The 21,605-nt window shown below is 38.5% G+C and overlaps 1 protein-coding gene across 1 annotated transcript in view; it reads left to right on the plus strand.

The window, feature by feature from the left end:
• LOC146687176 (neuropilin-1a-like) overlaps positions 1-21,605 on the plus strand; it is a 94,960-nt gene that overhangs the window by 41,975 nt on the left and 31,380 nt on the right. Inside the window, exons 5-6 of the mRNA XM_085439131.1 lie at positions 1,900-2,070; positions 8,687-8,853. Coding sequence (XP_085295257.1) covers positions 1,900-2,070; positions 8,687-8,853 — 338 coding nt within the window. The remainder of the gene's footprint in view (positions 1-1,899; positions 2,071-8,686; positions 8,854-21,605) is intronic.

Here is a 21,605-nt window from a genome sequence, read left to right on the forward strand (position 1 = left end):
CGAGACTCACATTGTTTCTCATAGATAAGAAGAGGATGAAACAGGGGATCACTGTGGATGTGGAACTCAAAGTCTTCAGACATGAGACAGTCTGTGACTGTGTGCTGCGCATAAAAACACATGATGTTACAGCAGGCGTTCCTGTGATGCTCTCATATTTTATCTTTAACTGTGAGCGTCTCCTTTACTGAAAGAGGAATCCCCGAGTATGCTGGTTCTGCCTGTTGCCCAAGTAAAAACAATAGTTTTCAATGGTTTTCAGGAGCTTTAACCCCCTCAGGTCTGAATTGTTGTCACTTAAGACCCCAAACCCACCTTAACTGTAACTAGTCAATCAGAATATATCATGTTTGTTATTATTAAATTCTTCTTCTAAGTCTTTGTAGGCAGGGAATAAAGAAAATGGTCATTCTAACTGGAAACCCCCCCAAAAAAGAAGAAAGTATTCACATTTTTTCCCTAAAAATAAAAATGTATAATATATTTATTTTCTGGTGACCAACTATGATAACACAAACCTAACAGAATTACACCACTTTGCATTATTAGCATTATTATTATTATTTAAAACTCACACTGTTGACTGTATCTGCATTTTTTTTTCATTATTTGCCTGACTGAGCGTGGTGATTAGCTACAGCACTTTTAAAGTGACAGTTTACTTTAAATATACTTATTTTTCATTGTTTATCCATCTAGATTCTGGTGTTAACTGATATTGCTTTTATAATTTAATTCTTTATACTGAAGTACACCCACCAACCAGGTAAATAGAACGACTGGAGACTCAGTCCAGTGACATTGTAAAAGCATATAAACATGAATGGTGCTAAACATAATTCCTTCAGTAGTTCCCTAATAGTTTGTGTTTCTCAAACAAGCTCAAACATGTGTTTTGTACAGAGCACAGAGTTTGCATTTCTGTTATTACTTGTATGCATAAATCAGGGAACAGCAAACCAGCTGAACATATTTTTAAAAAGTTACATTTTTGTGCAAGCAAGGAATTTATTCAGCAAATTGAAGACAAAGTTTCTAATTATAAATAAATGTAAATTGGGAGGTTCAATAGATGGTTGTTTTCTGTATGTTTCCTCATAATTAGTGTTGGTAATTACACTGTACTTTGTAGGAAATTTGTACAAAGAAGCTTAAACAAATCGTTTACATTTCATGTTGTAAAATGGATGTTTATTTTTGTGGCGTGAATGTTTTAAAGTCGGCTTTTATTTATTTATTTGCTTTTTAACATGGAAAAAGAAACAGGTAACTCTTCCTCAATCTGTTCTTGGACCCTTCAAAATATATATTTTTAATATATCTGCCATATTTTGCTCCTCCCACAAGACTACAGCTAAAAGAAAGTTTTTGCATGGATTGTTATAATTTGATGTCATGCGATAGGAGTTTAAAACTTAATCAAGGTGTGATATCAGAATAAAATACCTTGCACTCACTTGATACAAAGGTTATTCATTGCTGCGCCTGATATGATCCTGTATACACACTTTGCTTGGAGTGTAAGGTTGGGAGTGTCAAAACAATACGTGGTGGGAATGAGTGTTTCTGCTGCCTGCCATCTCACCTTTATTTCTGCCCCTAAGGTGTCACATCACTCCTGAGAGGTGGGAGATTGTTGCTGACAGGAGATTAGCTCCAAACTTTGTTTGTTCAGAGCAGACTCGAGTTTTTCTAAATCTAAATCAGAACTTTTCAATCTTGGGTTCCATGCAAGATTTAACAAGTAGATTTAATTGATGTCGCGTAATATTTCCCATGATAACAAGGGAAGTATAGGACAGAAAAAACACTCTCTGGTCGGGTGATGAGTGATGAAGCTGACATCTCCTTTTCTTTCTCCCTCCCTGTTGCCCATACTCTTCCCCCTTCTCCTCCCAGTGGGCCCTCACATTGGCAGATACTGTGGCCAGACGTCCCCGGGCCGAGTGATCTCCTACACGGGCATCCTGTCCATGACCATCACCACTGACAACGCCATCGCCAAAGAGGGATTCTCTGCCAACTACACCATCCGCGAGAGGACCCTCCCCTCAGGACACGAAGACGAGGGTGAGCAGCTGGATTAGTGAAAGGAGTGCGCGATGCGGAGGGCAAAGCTGTCATCTGGTTCACTTCTTTGATATTTCTGGTCTCATAGAGAATGAAAACAGAGTAAATATGAGCCAGTCTGTAGTTTCAACTCAACCTAGTTGTCCTTGAGCACGAGGCAGTCGTTCCTCCAGCTCTACAGAAGCCGGACTCTATCCGCTGTCTGACCTCTGGCCTCTGTGTTCCAGTCAATAAAAGCCCCAAAAGACACTGCATTATAAAATAACTATTAACGCAGTTGAATAATTAAGTTAATGGTTGATGATCCATATTTGCTATAGTCAGCTGTTGCATTTTACAGCTTAAAGTCCATTTGTTGTGGTTGAAGTCTAACAAATGGACCAAAAATACTCCTTCCCAACCTTTGGGCTTATTTTATGATAAAGCAATTTATTCTCCTGACAGCTCATTCAAATAGTGTTCCCATCTAAGACCCGTTTATTTTAATACATGATAGCCTCCTGAAACTCGGCAGTATTTAACAAGAGTGGTGCATAGATGTGGGTAAGATTATATATTACATGCTGTGTAGCTTAGATATATTTTCTTTCCTTTTAATCATCCTACAACGCCTGGGATTTACGCACGACTTTGTAGGGTGTGGTTGGAGAATGCTGCAGAATTGTCGATAGCTGTTTTCTGAGTGGCTAAAAGGACAAATTTGAGTCTTTAGAATAAATACAACCAATCTTGCATATTGTTTTTGTAAGTGATAACTTACCAGAGAGGTGTTTTCTGAGAGATAAAACCGATAGTTCTATGAGTTATTTGCAACAGCTGTGCTTAAATGACTCAACCGTTACCATCAGACACGTGAGTGTAATCTTATTACATGGTTGCTTTTAAATTAATTTCTTTTAGCTTTTATCTCCAATTCACTTGATCAATTTCCCCCATGAGGATACTATCATGAGGCAAAAGTTCCTCATGCTTGGTAATTGTCTTTTTCGTGTTTGTTCATGTCCACGTGTTCGGGACAGAAGCCGTTTGTCTGCATCGGTTGACTGTATGACCTTGCTGGAATGCCTTTAGGGGTTTAAGTTATGCTGGCCTGTATGCTAACTGCACTCTGGTAACCCTGACCCCGGTCACCCCTCTGTAGGAATGTGTGTGTGTGTTCAAAGGTGAGTTTCCTTAAGGTCCCTCAGTGGCGCTTTAGGAGAAACCAATGTAAAATACTCAGTTTGCTCTTCCAAATCGATCTTTAAGTGTTTTTTAGGGTAAGATTACCGGCAGCTGCACACAGAGGCCGGTGTTATTTTTTTTTAATATAAAATCTAAATAACTGGTTATGTCAAGACAGGAAATATAAACAGACTTGGAAATGGTCAGACACAAATAGTTTTTGGCCAAAATCACAAGCCAGTTATTAGATATTTTGGAACTTTTGAGAAAATGAAATTATCGATACAGAGAAAAGCTTTTTGTTAATAAGTCAGAGCAATGTCCGTGTCTACACGTAAATGTTAAATATTTGAATTTTTAAGAGAAAAAGCACAAAGTCTCTCGGTTTATTGTTCCAAATTTTGAGGATAGTCTTGTTTTAAACCCCTTTAACTCCAAAGGTGATATCATGATGAACAGATCACACTCACTCTAAGGGAAATATTTCTGTAACCAAACATGTAAATCTCGAATTTCACCAGAGGGTCAAAGTTGTTATCACCATTTTTTTTTTTCACTCCTCCTGTTTGTTTTTGCTGTGGGCGGAAGATGTGGGTGTTTTCAGCTTGTATCTTATGTTGATGGTGAGCATTCGAGACAGTGCGATAATGCACTGATGTGCATGTATCAGATATGTCAATTGGTATTTAAACAGTAACGATAAGTCGCTTTACTAGCCAAATTTTCTTTTTTAGGATGTCTGACAACAGCCCTGGGTTTAGAAAAAGGCTCACGTACAAATATACACATACACATGGGAAATTACTTTGCCTGCAGACCATCGGCTAGGCTCAGCAGATTGAATCAAAGCTTCTCACCAAACCAAATCACACTGTCTTTTCTGCAGTTTTATACAACCAGGGTTAGCTACTCCTGCAGCAGGGGGTAATTCAACAGTTGCCAAAGGGTGCGTGGACACATTTTAGGGTAGCTCAACTGCTCTGACACTAAGAAAGATTTGTACTAAATAAACCTTGTGATACAGGCGAGAACACCAGCTGAGAAACAGTTGTTGATTTTTTAAAATTAATTCTATTTCACCTCTGTTTAACCAGGAAGCAACTGGAGATCAAAATCTCTTTTTCAATGGAGATCTACCCAAGACAGCGCACTGTTACGAGGTTAAGAGTATTAAATCAAATGTAACATGAGCAGGCATGGGATAAAAGTAAAGCGAATCAGGGAAAGCAAGTAACATGACAGAATTAGCAATTCTTTAGAGCTTTACAGTCTCACTGGAGACAAAAACATCCAGCTTTAGTGTGCACTGGAGGTTATTCATGAACAAGGTGCAAAATAAAGTCCTGGCTACCTATTATTAAAAAGGAGACATCCAGAGGAGCGAAGGCTGTGGAATAATCACCACTACAGCTACTGTTAGTTGACTCTGTGGACTCTTAAAACAAGCAGACAATTAGGATTATTATGATTTTTTTAATTAAACTATCAGTTAAATTTATGGTGTCTTTTTAAAAGGCTGTAATGCCAAAGGAGTTTAGCCAGTCTGACTTTGTAAATAAAAATATGTCAGCGTTAATGAAGATCAGGAAATCAGACTAGTCTGGATAATGAAGTGTCGGAGAAGCAGCAGGCATGTAAATAATGTCAGAGAGATAATGAAATATCTGAAATGTGAATAAACAGTCAGTTAAAATGCACACATTTGAAACAACTGTCAGATTAGAAGCTACAGCTTTAAATGTTTTATGTTGTTTTTATGCAGATTTTCACACCAGTGCTGCGCTTCAGTTTCGTAAAACAATCCACAGAGAAGTTTTCTCCAAGCAAAATGCTTACAGTCTTAGAGGAAGCAAATGCTGACGTCCTGCAGTGAATTTATGGGTTTCTCTCACTCTGTCCCTGCCATCAGCAGTGGCCTCCAGCAGAGCTTTTGATCAGCTGAAGCATTGGCGGGGACTTCAGTTTGCATCCTTTCTTTTTAGATAGTGGGGTACAGGGACAGGCTGGATGTTTGTCCCTCGTATACCTGCTGCGGCGGGGACGCAGGGGCTGTCTCATGAATAAAAATAAGTTTGATGAGACGGGAGCTGAGCTGAGATGGAAAGCAGAAAAATCGAGCGAACTGGAGAGCTGTTGAGGATAAGCTTGTGTTTCAGCTGTATGAGCGTGCTTTCTTATGGTCTAGTTGTAGTTTCAGAGCATTTTCTGGCAAGAGGATTCTTCTGGGGAAAGCTGAATTGGAGGATTTGGGCCTGAAAATTGTCAATTTAAAAATAAATAAATAAAAGATGATGAGCACAATATCCAGCTTTCTGCAGGCTTTAGGAGATGTCGCAAGCAAACTTTCTCCCTGGTTTATTTGTGGGACTTGGAATGATGTAGTGTGTTTGTGTCAGTCTGGCAGACCTTGTGTCTCCAGACAGCCCTCCCACACACACAGTCACACACACAAACACACATTTCTTTACGGCCACCCTCCCTCTTCCTTCCCCACACTCTCCTGCTGTTACAGAGTGGACACTCATGCCTAACAGATACAGATGTGCAGCTTAGATTAGATTAGATTAGATTAGATAGAACTTTATTAATCCCACATATATATATATATAAATACAGAGACAATATAAATAAAATATACGAAGGGGATAAATAGAATAAATAGGAATAAAAATAAAAATACAAGTGAATTGCACATTTCAAGTATTGAGTCTATTGCACCGTTGACTATTTACAAAAGTATTGCACAGTGAGGTGAAGAGGCACTACAGCTTAGTTGTTCCCCCCTCCTTTGTCCTCCTGTTTCCCCTCCCTCTCCCCTCCAGAGAGGAGTTAAACAGTCTGATGGCGTGTGGGACAAAGGAGTTTTTAAGTCTGTTAGTTCTTGTCTTTGGGAGAAGCAACCTGTCACTGAACAGACTCTTCTGGTTGTTTATGGCCGTGTGCAGAGGATGCCTGGCATTGTCCATAATGTCCATCAGTTTCTTTAATGTCCTTTTCTCTGCCACTGTCACCAGAGTGTCCAGCTTCATGCTGACCACAGAGCTAGCCCTCCTGATCAGTTTCTCCAGCCTGGATGAGTCCTTCTTTGCTGTGCTGCTCCCCCAGCACACCACAGCATAGAAAAGTACTCCAGCAACCACCGACTGGTAAAACATCCTCAGGAGCTTCCTGCAGATGTTAAAAGACTTTAAAAGACAGCAGCTTGACATTGTCCAAGCTGCTGTTTTTGGTCCATTTCGTAAGACCAGCGGATTGCAGAGCTCTCTAAACCCACCGAGGAGTGGATCATCCTTCTGATAAAGATTAAAACTGAAAGTCACAGAGTGTTAAAGCTGAACCAAACACAACAATAGCTGCAATAGCTGCCTGCTTGGGTTTGTATGCATTTATATCCGTTTGTAGCTGAGCACATATGCATAATAGCACCTCAACAAACATTTTATTATTGGAATTATTGTCAATTTACTTAACAAAACATGTATAATATTTTCTCTAACAAACATCAGAAAGCCAGAATTATTTTACTTTAACAATCATAGGTCACAAAGAAAAGCAGCAAATTATTTTAGAAGCTGAGAATAGCAAATATACTTGAAGAGAACATTTCCCATGTCTGCAATCACTCACTGCTCACTATAATGGACTATTTAGTTTCCTTTGAGTGCTTCTGAATGTATAATGAGTATGCTACACTTGACTATAAGCATCCCACAATATGTCTCTAAAGGCAGAGTACAAAAAAGTGGTTCCTAGACAAGCGTCGTATATCATCGTGCACAAATAGCAGGGAAAGCAGTGAATCACAACAAAACTACCGCATTTATTAATTAACAAAAAATCTGTTGGTATGAGGTGAATTTAAATTTTGTGTTAGTAAGTACGAATTTATTCATCGGAAAACGCCCAAATCTTCCCAACGACCTCACTATATGGTTATAAAGGGGTTTTGTTTTCATTGTTAAAGATGCATTTTGTAAGAATCTCTGCAAATTGCAACTAAAACTTTCACCACTAGAGGCAGCAACAGACACACAGTAGAAACAGAAGTGCCGTTATCCGCTTTTTTATCGTTAATAATTTTATTTTTTGCCCTGCCTCTATTTTTTCAGTTTTTTTTTTTATTTGTTTTTGTCGCCATCTAAATAAAGGTCACTTTGACTCACTGCACTATCTTGTTGTACTGTAAACTAAACTAAACACTAGTGCTGTCAGAGTTAATCTCGTTAAAATGACGATAACGCCATAACTGCATTAACGCCGCAAATCTCCGTTAGCGAGTTGGCGCGGATCGCCCCGTGCGTGCGGCTGGCAGGCGCTAACACGTTAACGAGCTAACTGTACTAATGCGTTGACACCATGCAGCCTCACGCACGGGGCGATCCGCGCCAACTCGCTAACGGAGATTTGCGGCGTTAATGCAGTTACGGCTTTAACATTATTTTAACGAGATTATTGCTGACAGCACTACTACAAACACATTCGTTTACAATAAGAACTTTTAATGAACATTGCTATACATGGCCCATGAAAAAATTAGATTCACAGCGATGGTAAAGTACACAGCAGAAAATCAAAATTTAGTTGCAGATGTAGATTAAAATGTGTTTATCGAAAATAGTAACGCCACCTGAATCCAGGTTTTAAAATGCAAGGATTTATTTAATCTGTAAAGTGATTTATAGTTAGATTTTGAGTTACTTTGGACCAGTTAGCAATATCATCTGCTTCTGTGCCATTTTCCACTATTTTGTTACATTTTTATAGCTTTTTTTGACATGCTGAAGCTTCCACAGATTCACAGTAACCCTCCGTGGCCTGGACTAAAGCAAAAACACATAGATTGTTCAGTCAGATAGATTTTTATATATTTTGCTGGCTCCATATGTCTGCACATGGAGTATAGCCTGTGAATGTGTGGATGCTGCATAGACATATCAAACCAGTGCAGCAGCTCTTTGTAATGACCTCTTACTGACTTCTCTGCAGGCAGCAGGAAGCTGGGACAGACTACTTCACATTGTCTGGGCGACACTCTAATCACACTCAGGCTCACTTGTTTTCCTGCCTGACACAAACTCAAACTTGAGTAGTTGTTTTTTTTCCAACTCAGATTTATAACTCTAACTTTCAGAGCCCGGTTCTGGAGTTTAATGATAAATTCATCCATTAGTAATGACTGCATGCAAGAGCAAAATACCAAAAATTCAGTTCATCCAGCTAATGATGTGTGTAATAGACTTTTTAAACTCATATTATAGAAGCCGTTGGTATGATTTTGACAAACAAACATTTTCCCATCTAACCTGATGATAATTTATAGGCAAAAGAATTAATGCGTCTCTTGATTCACAACAGTAACTTGATGATTATTTTCTCGTTGGGGGTGTTTTGATGTATACCTGTGCTGTGGAGCTTTTTATCTGAAGGATTTCTGTCTTTTTCGTCTCGTCAGATTTTGCTTGTATGGAGCCACTGGGCATGGAGTCTGGAGAAATTTCCTCTGACCAGATCACCGCTTCCTCCCAGTATAACTCCAACTGGTCCCCTGAACGTTCCCGCCTTAACTACCAGGAAAATGGCTGGACACCCTCAGATGACAACATGCGGGAGTGGATACAGGTGAGTAAATTTGTCCTTATTTTTAACTGTCATTCATCATTCATTATCGTTATGGGTTAGAGTTACTCACGTCTATATCTTTAGATAATGTAGCGATAATTACTGCTATAATTCCACATTTGAAGGCTCAGAATAGGTTAGAGGGATTGAAATTATGTCACATTGGCTTAATTTTCAGAGTGTGATCTCAGACTGAAAGCATCCTTGTATCTCTGTGGAAAGAGAGTGTTCCTCAGTTTGAACTTCACTGTACCACTGAGACCATGCTCACATCTGGTCTGAATATTGTTCACTCATATGTACCACTTCTGTGTATTTTATGGGGACACTCGACAGTGAAAAAATAAACCAGTCTGCATTATTCATTGGAGCGTGCCTCTCCAGCACAGCTGACATCTCTTATTCATAGTGAAATCTGATAAACTAGCATCCAGCAATCCCTGAATGAAGGAGCAAAACATTCTTGTGTTGAAGTTTGGTTTTTTTGACCCTTTAAAGAAGATGGAACTGTTGGGTAAATTTGGTTCAATAGTTGATCAATTTGTTCACGCTTGTGGAACATTTGACATAAAATTAATATAAACTGGTGAGGAGAAACTATTAATGCTTAGTGTGTGGTTGTATTCTTAAAGATGATATGTAGATTGGTAAATGGACTGGTTCTTATAAAGCGCTTATCTACTCTGAGAGCTTAAAATGCTTTTAAACAACTTGCCTCAATCACCCATTTATACAAACACTTTTCTATGCTTTTCCTATCTAAGTGCTTTCTAACTAAAACTCAGCAACTTGGGGTTAGCTTCTTGCCCAAGGATATTTAGCATGCAGACTGGAGCAGACGGGGATCAAACCACCAAGCTTTCTGCTTTACCTCCTGAGCCACAGCCACCCCAGATTAAAGATTTATATACAACTAATGCTGTAGGATGGTTAATGGCAGTTATTTACCACGGTATAGTAGGTATTTTATGAAAATACCACAAAACTATGCTAACTTGTTGTGAAAATTAAGCTAGCAGCTACCCTGTAGCTACTATACTAAGCCTTTTAATTGTTTTTTCCCCCCATATCATGAAAAAATATATATTATTATTTCTTACTTGTTTTGTTCTGCATATAAAATAATCTAAATTTTGATTCACCACCTGATATTTTTTCAGAGAGACAGTATTAAGGGTTAAAAATAGCTGCAGCTAGCTTATTACTTTACCTGTAGCTACCATTAGTTCTTTTGTGTTGCCTTCACTAAGAGACAGCCAAGTCAAAGCCTACTTTTTTTTAAACATATCAATATAAATGTAGGTACTATTTTTGTACGGAAAAATACAAAAACAAGGTGAGATGAGCCACAAATGTGTGAGTCCTCAGGACAAAAGCTGTTTTTCCCTTATTTTCTAAAGAAAAATGTGGTAAATCAAATTTAGGTTTTTAACTATGATTACAGGAACTAAAATCTAATTTATTTACATTCATATTAGAACCCATTAAAGTATCATACCCAACAGATGCTCAAATTAGTAAAACTCAAGGGACCTTTTTATAATTAGCAATTGCAAAACAAAACCAGCCTGTGAATTTCCTAATAAGGGTTGAACCAATAAAAACAAAATCTACTTCACATAAACAGTCCCAGTGCTGAGGTGCGGCCAGAGTCCAGCACTGTCCCATTGTCCGGGACAGGAACTTATAGAGGAAGACTCACAATGCCCCTCGCAATAAGAGCAGACCCTCACTTCCCTCCTGTGAGGCTTACAACAGGAAGCAGACAGGAAGACGGCCTCAGCGGTGGATTAGTATTAGTGGCCCTCTATTGTCTGTCTTGGGACTTGTTTTAGGTAGTGGCTCATTGCTGAGCCCTCTGAGATGTTAGGATATGAAGGACAGTGTTTTAATAGAGGTCAATGGGTAAATTAAGAAGAGGCTAAATTTAATTGAGCGTCACTTTAAATACTACATAAAATATGTAGTATTTAAAGGTTTGCCTTAAGAGATGTTAAATATTTATTTTTCCTGATGGTACCAATTACTTTGAAGGATGTTTCATTTAGTGACAAAGTAGAAAGATTCTTGGAAATGCACTGTTAATGAGTTAAAGCCCCTTTTATATGTTTCTTAGTTTTTGTAAGGTTTCCATCCATCCATCCATTTTCTTCTGCTAATCTGGGGCCGGGTTGCAGGAGCAACTATAAATGCATTGGCTTTCCCAGGCCAGCCGAGAGAGATAATTTCTCCAGCGTGTCCTGGGTCTGCCCCGGGGGTTCCTCCCTCACCTAGGACGCATCCTTGCCAGATGCCCGAACCACCTCATCTGGCTCCTTTCGATGCTCATTTCCGCTGCTTGTATCCACGATCTCGTTCTTTCGGTCACTACCCAAAACTTGCAACTATAGGTGAGGGTAGGGATGAAGATCTACCAGTATCTGATCGCTTTTTACACCACGAAGGACCGGTACAGTGCCTGCATCACTGCAGCCGCAGCACCAATCTGTCTGTCAATCTCCCGCTCCCTGAACAACACCCGTATATTTAAACACCTCCACTTGGTGGCGTAACTCATCCCTGACCCAGAGTGGGCACGCCACCCTTTCCTGCATGAGGATCATGGTCTCAGACTTGGAGGTGCTGATTCTCATTTGTGCCGCTTCACACTCGACTCGGAAACGCTCCACTGTTAGCTGACCTTTAAGGTTTATTATCATTAAGTGGGCACTTGGCATCATCTTGTTGGTCAGTCTTGCTGGAAAATCTCATTTATATTGTGTTACTTGAAAATGAACATAGAAACTTAGAAGATTTACTAAGAAATTATCTCTTTTTTCCATTGAGGAAAAAATTACCAGATTTAACTTGTTTTTGACTCTTAACTAAATACAATGAGCTCCCTTCACTAAAGTTTTAAATCACCAAAGAAGACTAGGTTGGCAACAGTTGTCACTTTAACCACATATGCACTGTGGCAGATCTACTAACATTATAGATGGAGGATAATATTCCTGCAGAGGAGAACTGGTTTGTTTCTGAGCCTCTGGGCAAAGTATTACAAGGCTGCCATCTGCACGGTGCAGATTACTTATTATACACACAGTGGACAGACAATGGCAGTGCAATTTGTTTATAAGTAATATGTATGTGTGGTGTATTGCTTAATTTATTTCCTTTGTTTTATTGCACACTCCTCTGTGCAGTTAGATGCTAATTTTAATATCTCAGAGAAGAAATTGGCAGTTGTTTAATGAATCATTTCTCTTTAAAGAGAACATGGTATGCTTCTGTCACATTTATGCTGCAACATTGGTGAAGTTGTATTAAGGTTTAAAAACTCTGTTTTAGACATCTTATTCAACTCTTGGCTCCGTATGATGTCTAGGGCTGCCACGATTAGTCGACTAGTCACGATTACGTCAAATATCAAAATTGTCGACGACTAATTTAATAGTCAACGTGTCATTTGAAGCTTTGTAAGATCCTGAAAGACGCAGGATTAAGTAGTAGGATTTAAGAGTGTAATAAAGGACTGAAGCAGAAGATTGCAGCAATGCATCTAACAAGGATGCTAGCTGCTGTTAAACACCAAAGAAGAAGAAGCAGTCTCCGGCATTGTAGCTGTGTCCAGCATTTGTAGGCCGATTACGTGACAGCGATGCAAGGCTGTCCAAATTCAAAGACTCCTCCAAATGCAGCTGAGAAATGTGTCCTCCTTTTCCCCAGATTTGAAGGATAGGTTGGGTGTATCCTTCGTGGCCCAACCTGTCCCAGAATTCATAGCGCGGCCCAGCCAATTCCAGTTTCCAACAATGGCGGCAGCTATTTAGTTTTAATATTATTCTTTCTGGGTCACAAAATAAACTTTTAAGATGTTTTCAGGCAAAAATGTAGCTGTGTAAACTTCAAATTGCTGCGCGATTTATCAAGACATCAAATATTTGCAAAAGTGATCTGACGTAAACATGATATATAAGTCACATAGATAACTTAAGAATGTTATTGAGAAAAATGTCACAGAGAGTTGATTTCCCTAATATGGTAATTACACAGCTCACTGAGAGTACAGAAGACCCTCCCACCAGATGTTCAAACCAAATGTTTACCAATACTAAACTGTGACTCATGCAAAGCTATTTCTGCATGGACTAACAATGAAAATGCATAAAGGTCGCTTTGATACGGGAAGTTTGCACAATTAATGCAGAACAAGCCTGAAGCGTCAGTTCAGGTGATGTTATACACGAGTGCAATTAATCAAATAATTATTAACTGACACACTGTGAAAATGGCGCTTAGCTTTCTTAGTAATGTAGGCTTTTTAGGCAGCATGGTGGCTTCAGGAGGTACTGCTGACAATCTGAGCCTAGAAAAATTCATGTCGCTCACTGTTATTGACACAAACACCCATCTGTGCAGCTGCAGTGCAGAGACACTGGCATTTTTCTTTTTCCCATCAATTAATCTGTAAAATCTGCAGGGTTTTTTTCTCGATAACAAAACACCTGGCTTGAATATGCCTTTTCAGCAACATTGCTTCTCCTGTGTTTCCATCTCAGAGCAGTTTGATTGTAGGTACTGCAGGAGGTGACGATACTCCTTGTGTCAGAAAGCTCTGAGAACTCTGAAAGCTACCAGGTCCAGTTTGGTGTGTGCAAGCAGCTTTCTGCACGTGTGTTCATCCGTTGCTCACATAAAGAAACATGAAGAAATGGCAGACCATCCCCCTGCCACGGTGATTTATAGCCTCCAAACCAATGCTGTTGCTCGCCCCTCTGACTCTGTGAGGTATTTGATTTTGTGAGGAGAATTTTCCCATTTTATTTGATTAAGTGTGGTGCGTGGCCAAGTCTGCACAGCATGGTTTGCCTTACGGCTTTCAATTCATCTTATTTGAAAAAAAGGAATTATGACTTAGTTAATTCTTGCATGCCTGCCTCCACCACTGCAAACACCTCTATTATTCATTTAAAGGCATTTATATTTTATTGATACTATTTTCAGGTTCCTATTCATAATGTGATCGGGGTGATGTTACCCGGTGGCGGTGTGGATGGCGACACACCATGAGCTCATTATCTAGCTGTATGATAAATATGTAATCATATTTTGCAGTGCCGCGTAGTGACCCATTTCATCAACATGCTGGATATTTGCAATTAAATGAGGCCCAACTCCTACAACCACATTTGCTCAAGAAGAAATACTGAAGTTTTACTTGTGCTGCAGTAAAATTAACCAAGCAGGAACTTTGCAGTCAAATGAGCTTTAAAAACAACTTTTAATAAAAAAAATAAATTATAAACTATGAGTCTGTACTCACAACTCATGGAAGTCCTCCAATCTCATCATGTAGGCCTTTGGCACTCTTTCAAAGTGGAAGCACACCAATATGTCTCCAACCACCATCAACAAATGAAGTGATAGCACTGGGTGGAGGAGCCCATCTACTGGCAAGATTTATAGATTTGATAACATTTGATAACTGCCATTTAATGGGCTGATAAGATTCTGCATATGTGCATATGGGGGACATTATGATCTGATTCACATGTTTTTAAATTAAATTTTAAATGAGGAAAATGCAGATAGATATCTACCTCTTACAGATAAATAACTAGTTTTGGTTTAAGCGATTAACGTTAAAATAGTTGGAAAGCAAACATTTTAATAACTGACTGTATTTATTTTAATTTCTGGAAAATATTTACAAAAAATCACTACTTGGGTAAGTTTAATTAGCTCTAAATTTACTATTTATTATGGTTGTTATAAATATTTTATTGTTTACACGTGTTTAAATTGGGCTCCACTAGTAGAGCGGAGCCACAGCACAATGGCACCAAAGTAATTTGTTGGATACTTGAGATTAAAAGGCACTATATATGTGCAGAGCATTAAATAATTAAAAGCTACAAACAATATGTTGAGCATATTAAGAACATGTACTCGAACATGTATTCGATACATTCCTAATTCTTATAATTACTACTTACTCTATTATTAATAGAAAAATTCCAAGGCAGTTATATTGAAGTCTGAAATAAGAATCATTCATAAATAAAACAAAAAGTTATTAATGGTAAATGGAAATTCTTGAGTTGTGTTGAATTTCCTTGCCATATGGGAAACATGGTTAGTAGGTGCATCTTTGCAATTGACCTGTTATTGAGGGCAGTGATGTAAACCCAGGAAAGGTTTCCTTCCCCTCCTGGCTTCAGGTATTTATAGAACCCCTGCTGTTTGTCTTCAGGATCTCTTTGACGCCACCAGGAAGAGCATCTGTAGAACTCATTTAGACATATCGCAAGTGAGGTGTGTTACTGAAATCGGGGCATTAGGGAAGCGGAAAGACAAAAGATCATCCACAGAATGTTAACGGGTCGGCCTATCCAGAGCAGACCTCTGGAGGAATGCCACAGTGAACTTCCAAACCTGGGAAATATCATTAACCGAGACAAATAATCAGTGCACGTCAGACTTGTTAACATAGAAATGTGTCCAAAAGTTGTGATGAACGAACTGAAGAGCCTTTGCACTGATTATAAATATAATTTCTCAATTAGTGAGAGAGGAGAGGTCGAAAAAAGGTGATGTTCTCATCAGTTATGTCAATCATTCATCAAAGAAAATAATGCCCCCAAACCATGTAGATCTAATTAGTCTGTTCATTAGCTCATTTTGACTGGAAACCCAAGGCTGCTAAAAAAAAAAAAAAAAGAAGAAGAAAAGATAGAAAAAAGACGTAGTTGGACAGTGAGAACAAAATATATTTCTTTTTAAGCAATGCCAAGTAGTCATGCTGTAATATGATTTTAAGGATCCCGTGGTTCTAAATGGCACTCAGCAGATGCATAATTGCATTCAAACAAAAAACATTTAAAAGTGACTTTTTTCCCCCCTCCAGCAACAATTAGGGCCATTAATGATTTTGCCATTTAATGATTTTAACACTGTAAAAGCAAGCCACATGCCACAGCTTTGCAAAGCATTATTTGCAGCATTAGTATAATTTAATAGTAGAATTTTAGCTGTTTGGACATCACTTCAAATTCACTTCCTCGCAGCATGAAAATCAATGAGCAGTTAATGAGAATTCGCTGTTATTTTATTATTTTAGAAGGAAACCCTGTAGTTCCAGAAATATATTTAAAATTAGAAACTAACAAAATAACTTAAGAAGTGGAATTGGACGTCAACAGATGCAGCTTTATTTCAACATTTTAATATAATGTGAATATAAAAGGCCATAATAAAATTCTTTGCAACTCCTTACCGTAAATACAGCATCAGTTTTGCACTGCTTTTTAAGTCATTCTGTATTCATATACTGGACCGTCTTCTCCGACTGTTCCAGGCAGCCCTTGATTTCCAATATTATCCATGTAGCATTAAGCTCAAAACAGGTAAGGATGTGCTACATGCTAAACAAGCTAGCATGTAGCTAAAGAAGCTACATGCTGTAGCTAAACAAGCTAGCATGTAGCTTGTTTAGTTACATGCTAAACAAGCATGTAGCTAATAAACGTGTTACTCATTGTTGTTTGATTTGACAAATAATCAGCCTAATAAAATATCAGCTGTATGGACAAAACCTTATGCTAAATATATGAAAATAAAATTAATATTTAGGTCGTTGTGTAGTTTTCCACATGTTCCAACCATCTAATTATCTTTTTTATCCATAAAAACAAACTGCAATCAGCTGCATCACCACAGGCCTCCACTTTCCTAAGTAAAAACTAAAAACTTCAGATGACAATGGAGTAATTGAGGCTCAGTCTTTCTCTATCACTCTAAAAGCAGTATCCTGTTTTGGCAGGAAGTAACAGAGTTTCTGTTCAATCTCATTTAGCCACACTTCAGCTCGAGTTATGTCCCCTTCCTGCATTTTGTTCCCTTCATTAAAAAGCTCTAAGTGTGACCATTTTCTGTGGCATAAATGGTAGGCACTGCCAAGTGTTGAATAATTAGAAGATGGAAGAGCAATTACCCTCGGTCGCTTGATGGAGGAAGTCTGGAGAATGGAGTTATGGCCGACCGCTGCAGAAAACATGTAATGACAGCAATGGCTGGCCAAAGGATGGCTGTAAATGGTTTTCCTGAAACACTTTGTTTAATCTTAAGTAAACGGTCTCCCTTTTCTTTAAAAGCTCTTGTGTCAAATATTGTTTTCGCCACAGAAGAAACTTTAGCACTACAGGGAAATAGCAGTCCCTCCAACCCGTTGTTATACCCAAGATGTTTGGTCAGGACCCACAGACATCATATTTTAACATGCTGTAGCATCATTTTTGAACATGCATGGTCACCAGATGGAGTTCATTACGAGTTCCTCGGAGATACAGACTCAATGAGACCGCAGCCAAAAGTGGTCTGGCAGTGTTTTCACTGCAGGACATGAAGTCACTTGTAGTGTAGATAGAAGTTTACCTTTTAACATGTGATTAAAGTTGTGAAAGGGTGTACTTTAATTCAAACCATGTACTTTCATGGGCTTACGAAAGTCAAAACAAAAGTAAAATCCCAGACAGGATTCGGACTTTTGTCTTCTGGTTGGAGGCTGTGGGATTGTCCCGTCCACCACTCCAAAAACCAACTACTGCAAACTACTGTAGGTTCTGGTACTTCCTCCCTCACAGTGGAAATTGACACTAAAGGGGCACTTTTTGTGTAAAACTATGATGAAAAATGGCAACGTTTCCATAATATGATTAGTTGGGAATGAGAATATGTCGATTTCTCAAGTCAGGTTTTTACAAAACGTATTGATATCTATTATGTTACACTAGAATTAACATTAAAGTTACTCTAAAATGAATCCTTTTTTCCTATTTCTGAATCAGGTCTTTATCCTACACGCAGTATTCACGACTTACCTCCTCACCTCCCAGTGTACTGACTTCTGTTTTTATTACAAGACCAGCCTTTCTTAATTTAAGCCTTTATTTAATCAGAAAGTTTCTTGAGATTGAAATCTCCTTTCTACGGGATGCCTGGCCAAGAAACCATACCATTAACTGCAGGCTGCTGTGGCAAAATCTCAGATAGATTTCTCCGTATAGGAGTGTCCATTAAGTACAAAATCACAGCTCCAGAAACACAGAAATGACTGTGACACCTACTATTGATAGTTTAGCAGAAATTAATATTTTCAAAATCCTTTCAGCACTAGCAATTTTTTTAAACTTTATTAAAACAAATCTTCTTTTAGGATTATGCATTTCCTAATAATTTTAAATTGGTATCAGTTTTTCCATTTAATTAAGGGTGCCCTCTGACTTAACCTTCCCCGACTTGCTTCACTTCTTAAGTCAGAGCAGATCTGGTAGCTTGTTTGTGATTTCACAACAAAAACCTGCTGTGTAAATCTTCTCGGTCACATACAGTATGCATAGTGTATGTGGGTGAGACGTCTCGTGGGAATTTAGATGAGAACAGAGCTGGGAGCGCCGTCAAGTAATCCCGCAAAGTATCGTTTCCCAGGGGTCTCCCTGTCAGTTACACATCCCACAAAGACCTGCGGGAAGCTATTCTCTGCTCTTCTCCTTAAAAGGAAACAGTGGGAGAAGTCAAATCCTGACTTCTGGGGTCTTCCCATGTACAATATCACAGCTGCAGTGTCTCTATGGTAATATAATTACACACCATATATTATAGCCATCCCACATATAGCTTAGAGTGTATTTTGGTATGCAACTGATAATTTAGAAACTCAACAAACAAGCGACTGAGTTTAAGAGGAATTAAATGGAAGCCCCATAGAAAGTCTTTATTACACATTTAAATCGTTTCCAAACTTTGGAGAAACTCGATGTGACGAACACGAATCTGTGTGTTGGTGAAATAAGAAATCTTAATTTAAGATAAGCGTTAGTGTGGACATTTATAGACCACTGTGAGGCTTTCTGTTATCACTGCTGCTCTCTTTGATGATAACTATCACTTCTTAATCTCCTTTTTTATCGTTTCCTTTTTCAGCACTTTGAACAGCCGTGTTTCTGGACGCTGCTGTGCTGCATTGAGATTTTAAAAAAAAACTTCCGCCATCTGAAAAATTATTTTTATCTGTTTTTTTAGCCCTTAGATCATAATTTCGTGAAAGAAACTTGGGGGAAACGTATTGCCAGGAGATCCGTTTTGATCGAGTAAAATGTGTGGTTGAAAAAAGATGATCGCTTCTGAGATTCTTGCTAATAATTTGAGAAATCTGCATATAGCTGTCCTACTGTCTGTTTAGGTCGACAAATGCTTATCTGATCCTCTTCGAACTCGTTGGACATGTTGCTCTGTATCGTTGCGAGCACAGTGCTGAATCTGAAGTTGTCTGGATGAGCTGTTTTTATGTTTTAATTTGTTCTGTGTGGCCAGTGTTGCCCCTACAGCAGGTGTCGTGAATCTGACGTAGCCACTTTTATTTTTTATATGTCAAAGCTTTAAGTGATTCTTTCTATTCTCCAGCTGCAAAAAAATGTGTAACCTTTAAACCACATTTAATTTAAATCTACATCCTACTAGGGCTGCTCGATTATGGCAAAAATGATAATCACGATTATTTTCACTGAAATTGAGATCACGATTATTTGACGATATTTATTTAACCCTTTAAGACCTACCATAGAACCAAGTCCACCAGAGCTTATATTATTATTATTTTTACATGTTGTAGTGCCATTTGTGGGAGCATTTCAAGTTGCTATACATCAATACAACTGTTATAGCCCATATTTTAATAATATGTATGCATTAAGTCCATAGTAATTACATAAATTGCAAAAAAGTGCAATAAACTACAAAAAAAATTGAAAATCGCTTTTGTTTTGTTTACATATATTTCTACTTGGAGAAATTTAAGAGGTTTATCCCTCAAAACTTTAAATACAATAAAGTTGCAAAAAATAGTTTCCCACCACAGGAAATTTATTTTGAGTGTCTTCATAGTTTTATTTTGGAGATACACCAATTTTTATATACTGCAGGAAAAACAAAAAACAATCCTATGATGCAAATTTGCAAAGAAAACAGCATGTGCATCATTTCACTGTGGGAAGTGTTACGAACAGCTGATAGGAACGGCAAAGCGTGTTTCTGGAATATTATGTTTTTGTTCCTGCAAGCGCTTTTTATGCAATTTTTGCAAAGCTATATGTGGAACGAAACCGTGACCGAGGACAAGCTGATGGCATCAGATGTAAGTACAACTCCTCCGGTTTCATATGCAAAACAAATTATTGCGCTAGCTTACACGGTTCAGATTCTACAGGGATTTAAAAATAGTTACGCAAAACGGAGCGTGCTGCTCTGACCGGCTTTAAAGGGTTAACAATAACTTTAAAAAAATAATGTAAAATGGTGTGCAACACCACTGAAGTTTTTTTTTTTTTTTTTAAACTCTCTTTTCAACCAACGGCAGTCACTCTCCAAATAACTTCTGCTTAGCTTTCCAAGCTCGGGCCCTCTTAATCAGCGGTCTCCAACCTTTTTTGCGCCACGGACCGGTTTATGCCCGACAATATTTTCACAGACGGCCTTTAAGGTGTCGCGGATAAATGAGGGAGGGGCTAATAATCGGCTCAGTCATTTTTAATGATCGTTGAAAGCCCAGATCGTAATCGTGATTAAAATTCGATTAATTGAGCAGCCCTACATCCTACCCTACATTTATCGCCAAGCGCCTTATCTCTCAATTTAGCTATTCCCTGAGAAAGCTACAACCCCAGGTCTGCACACTCTGTGCAGCCACATTTGAACAGACCAATCACACGCATGCATTCAGTGAGCGTTTCTTCATGAGTCCTCTTGTCAAAACTATAAACTTAATGACTGCGTGCACGTTAAGGACATCTGTACGTCATAGTTACAATCTCTCAGAACAGACTCTGTACTAGTTAAAAGGAAAAATTGAGTTACTCAATATTATGTTCCCATTTGGGGGATTTTCAAGCATAATTGAATCATTTTCATTTCACATTCTTTTCTGTTTTTAGGATTTCTGGGAAGTTTGTCGTTGTTTGCTATACTGGATAATTTAACTCAGACACATGACAGTAAGCTTAGTCAGTCTAGCCTCAGAGTCAATCTGAGAAAGCCCCAGACACATCATGCTTTTTTTAAACTGCTACTGCAAATCGCCTTGTTGTCGGCCAAGGTCTCAGTTTTTAAGAATTCAAGTGTCAGAAAAGGGGAATTTAGATCAAGGTGGCTCAAGAACTTTACTGTTAACAACAAGACAGCTCCCAAAAAGAAAGTGTTTTAGCTAACTCCTTATATTTCCTGACTGGTCTTTATTTTGCTATTTAGTCCAAACAACATCTTCAGCACCTATTGTAGTAGGTTTGAGTAATACAGCGGTTTACTGTTAATTCCCTTCGAGCTGACATGCCCCTCAGCCCGCCCGTGGTCGAGTTACATATTTATTCTTTGCTTTCAGTTGTTGGTTTAACACAATCTCTTAAAACCAACCCCGCATGTCACACACTAGTTAGTAGTAATGCAGACTGACGACCATAAAAGTAGTCATGAGCTCCTACAAACACACACTGTCAGGCGTGCGGACAGTTTTAGACGTAAATCGTGTATCATGCTAAATTACTTCGTGGGGAAATTTTACATTGTTGTTAATGAGAAAGCTCTGACATGCGTCTAACAGTCAAATTCAATCAAACAATAAATGAAAGAAACGTCAAAGTCTGAAGTCACTTCTGGGATTAATAGCTAAAACGAGAGATGATTTCAGCCATCGATGCCTCCTCTCACTGTCTTTAAGTGAG

This window comes from Copadichromis virginalis, linkage group LG18, assembly GCF_057382275.1.
Source record: "Copadichromis virginalis isolate Kocher_CV1m ecotype Utaka linkage group LG18, C_Virginalis_male_GT1.1, whole genome shotgun sequence".
Lineage (NCBI taxonomy): Eukaryota > Metazoa > Chordata > Actinopteri > Cichliformes > Cichlidae > Copadichromis > Copadichromis virginalis.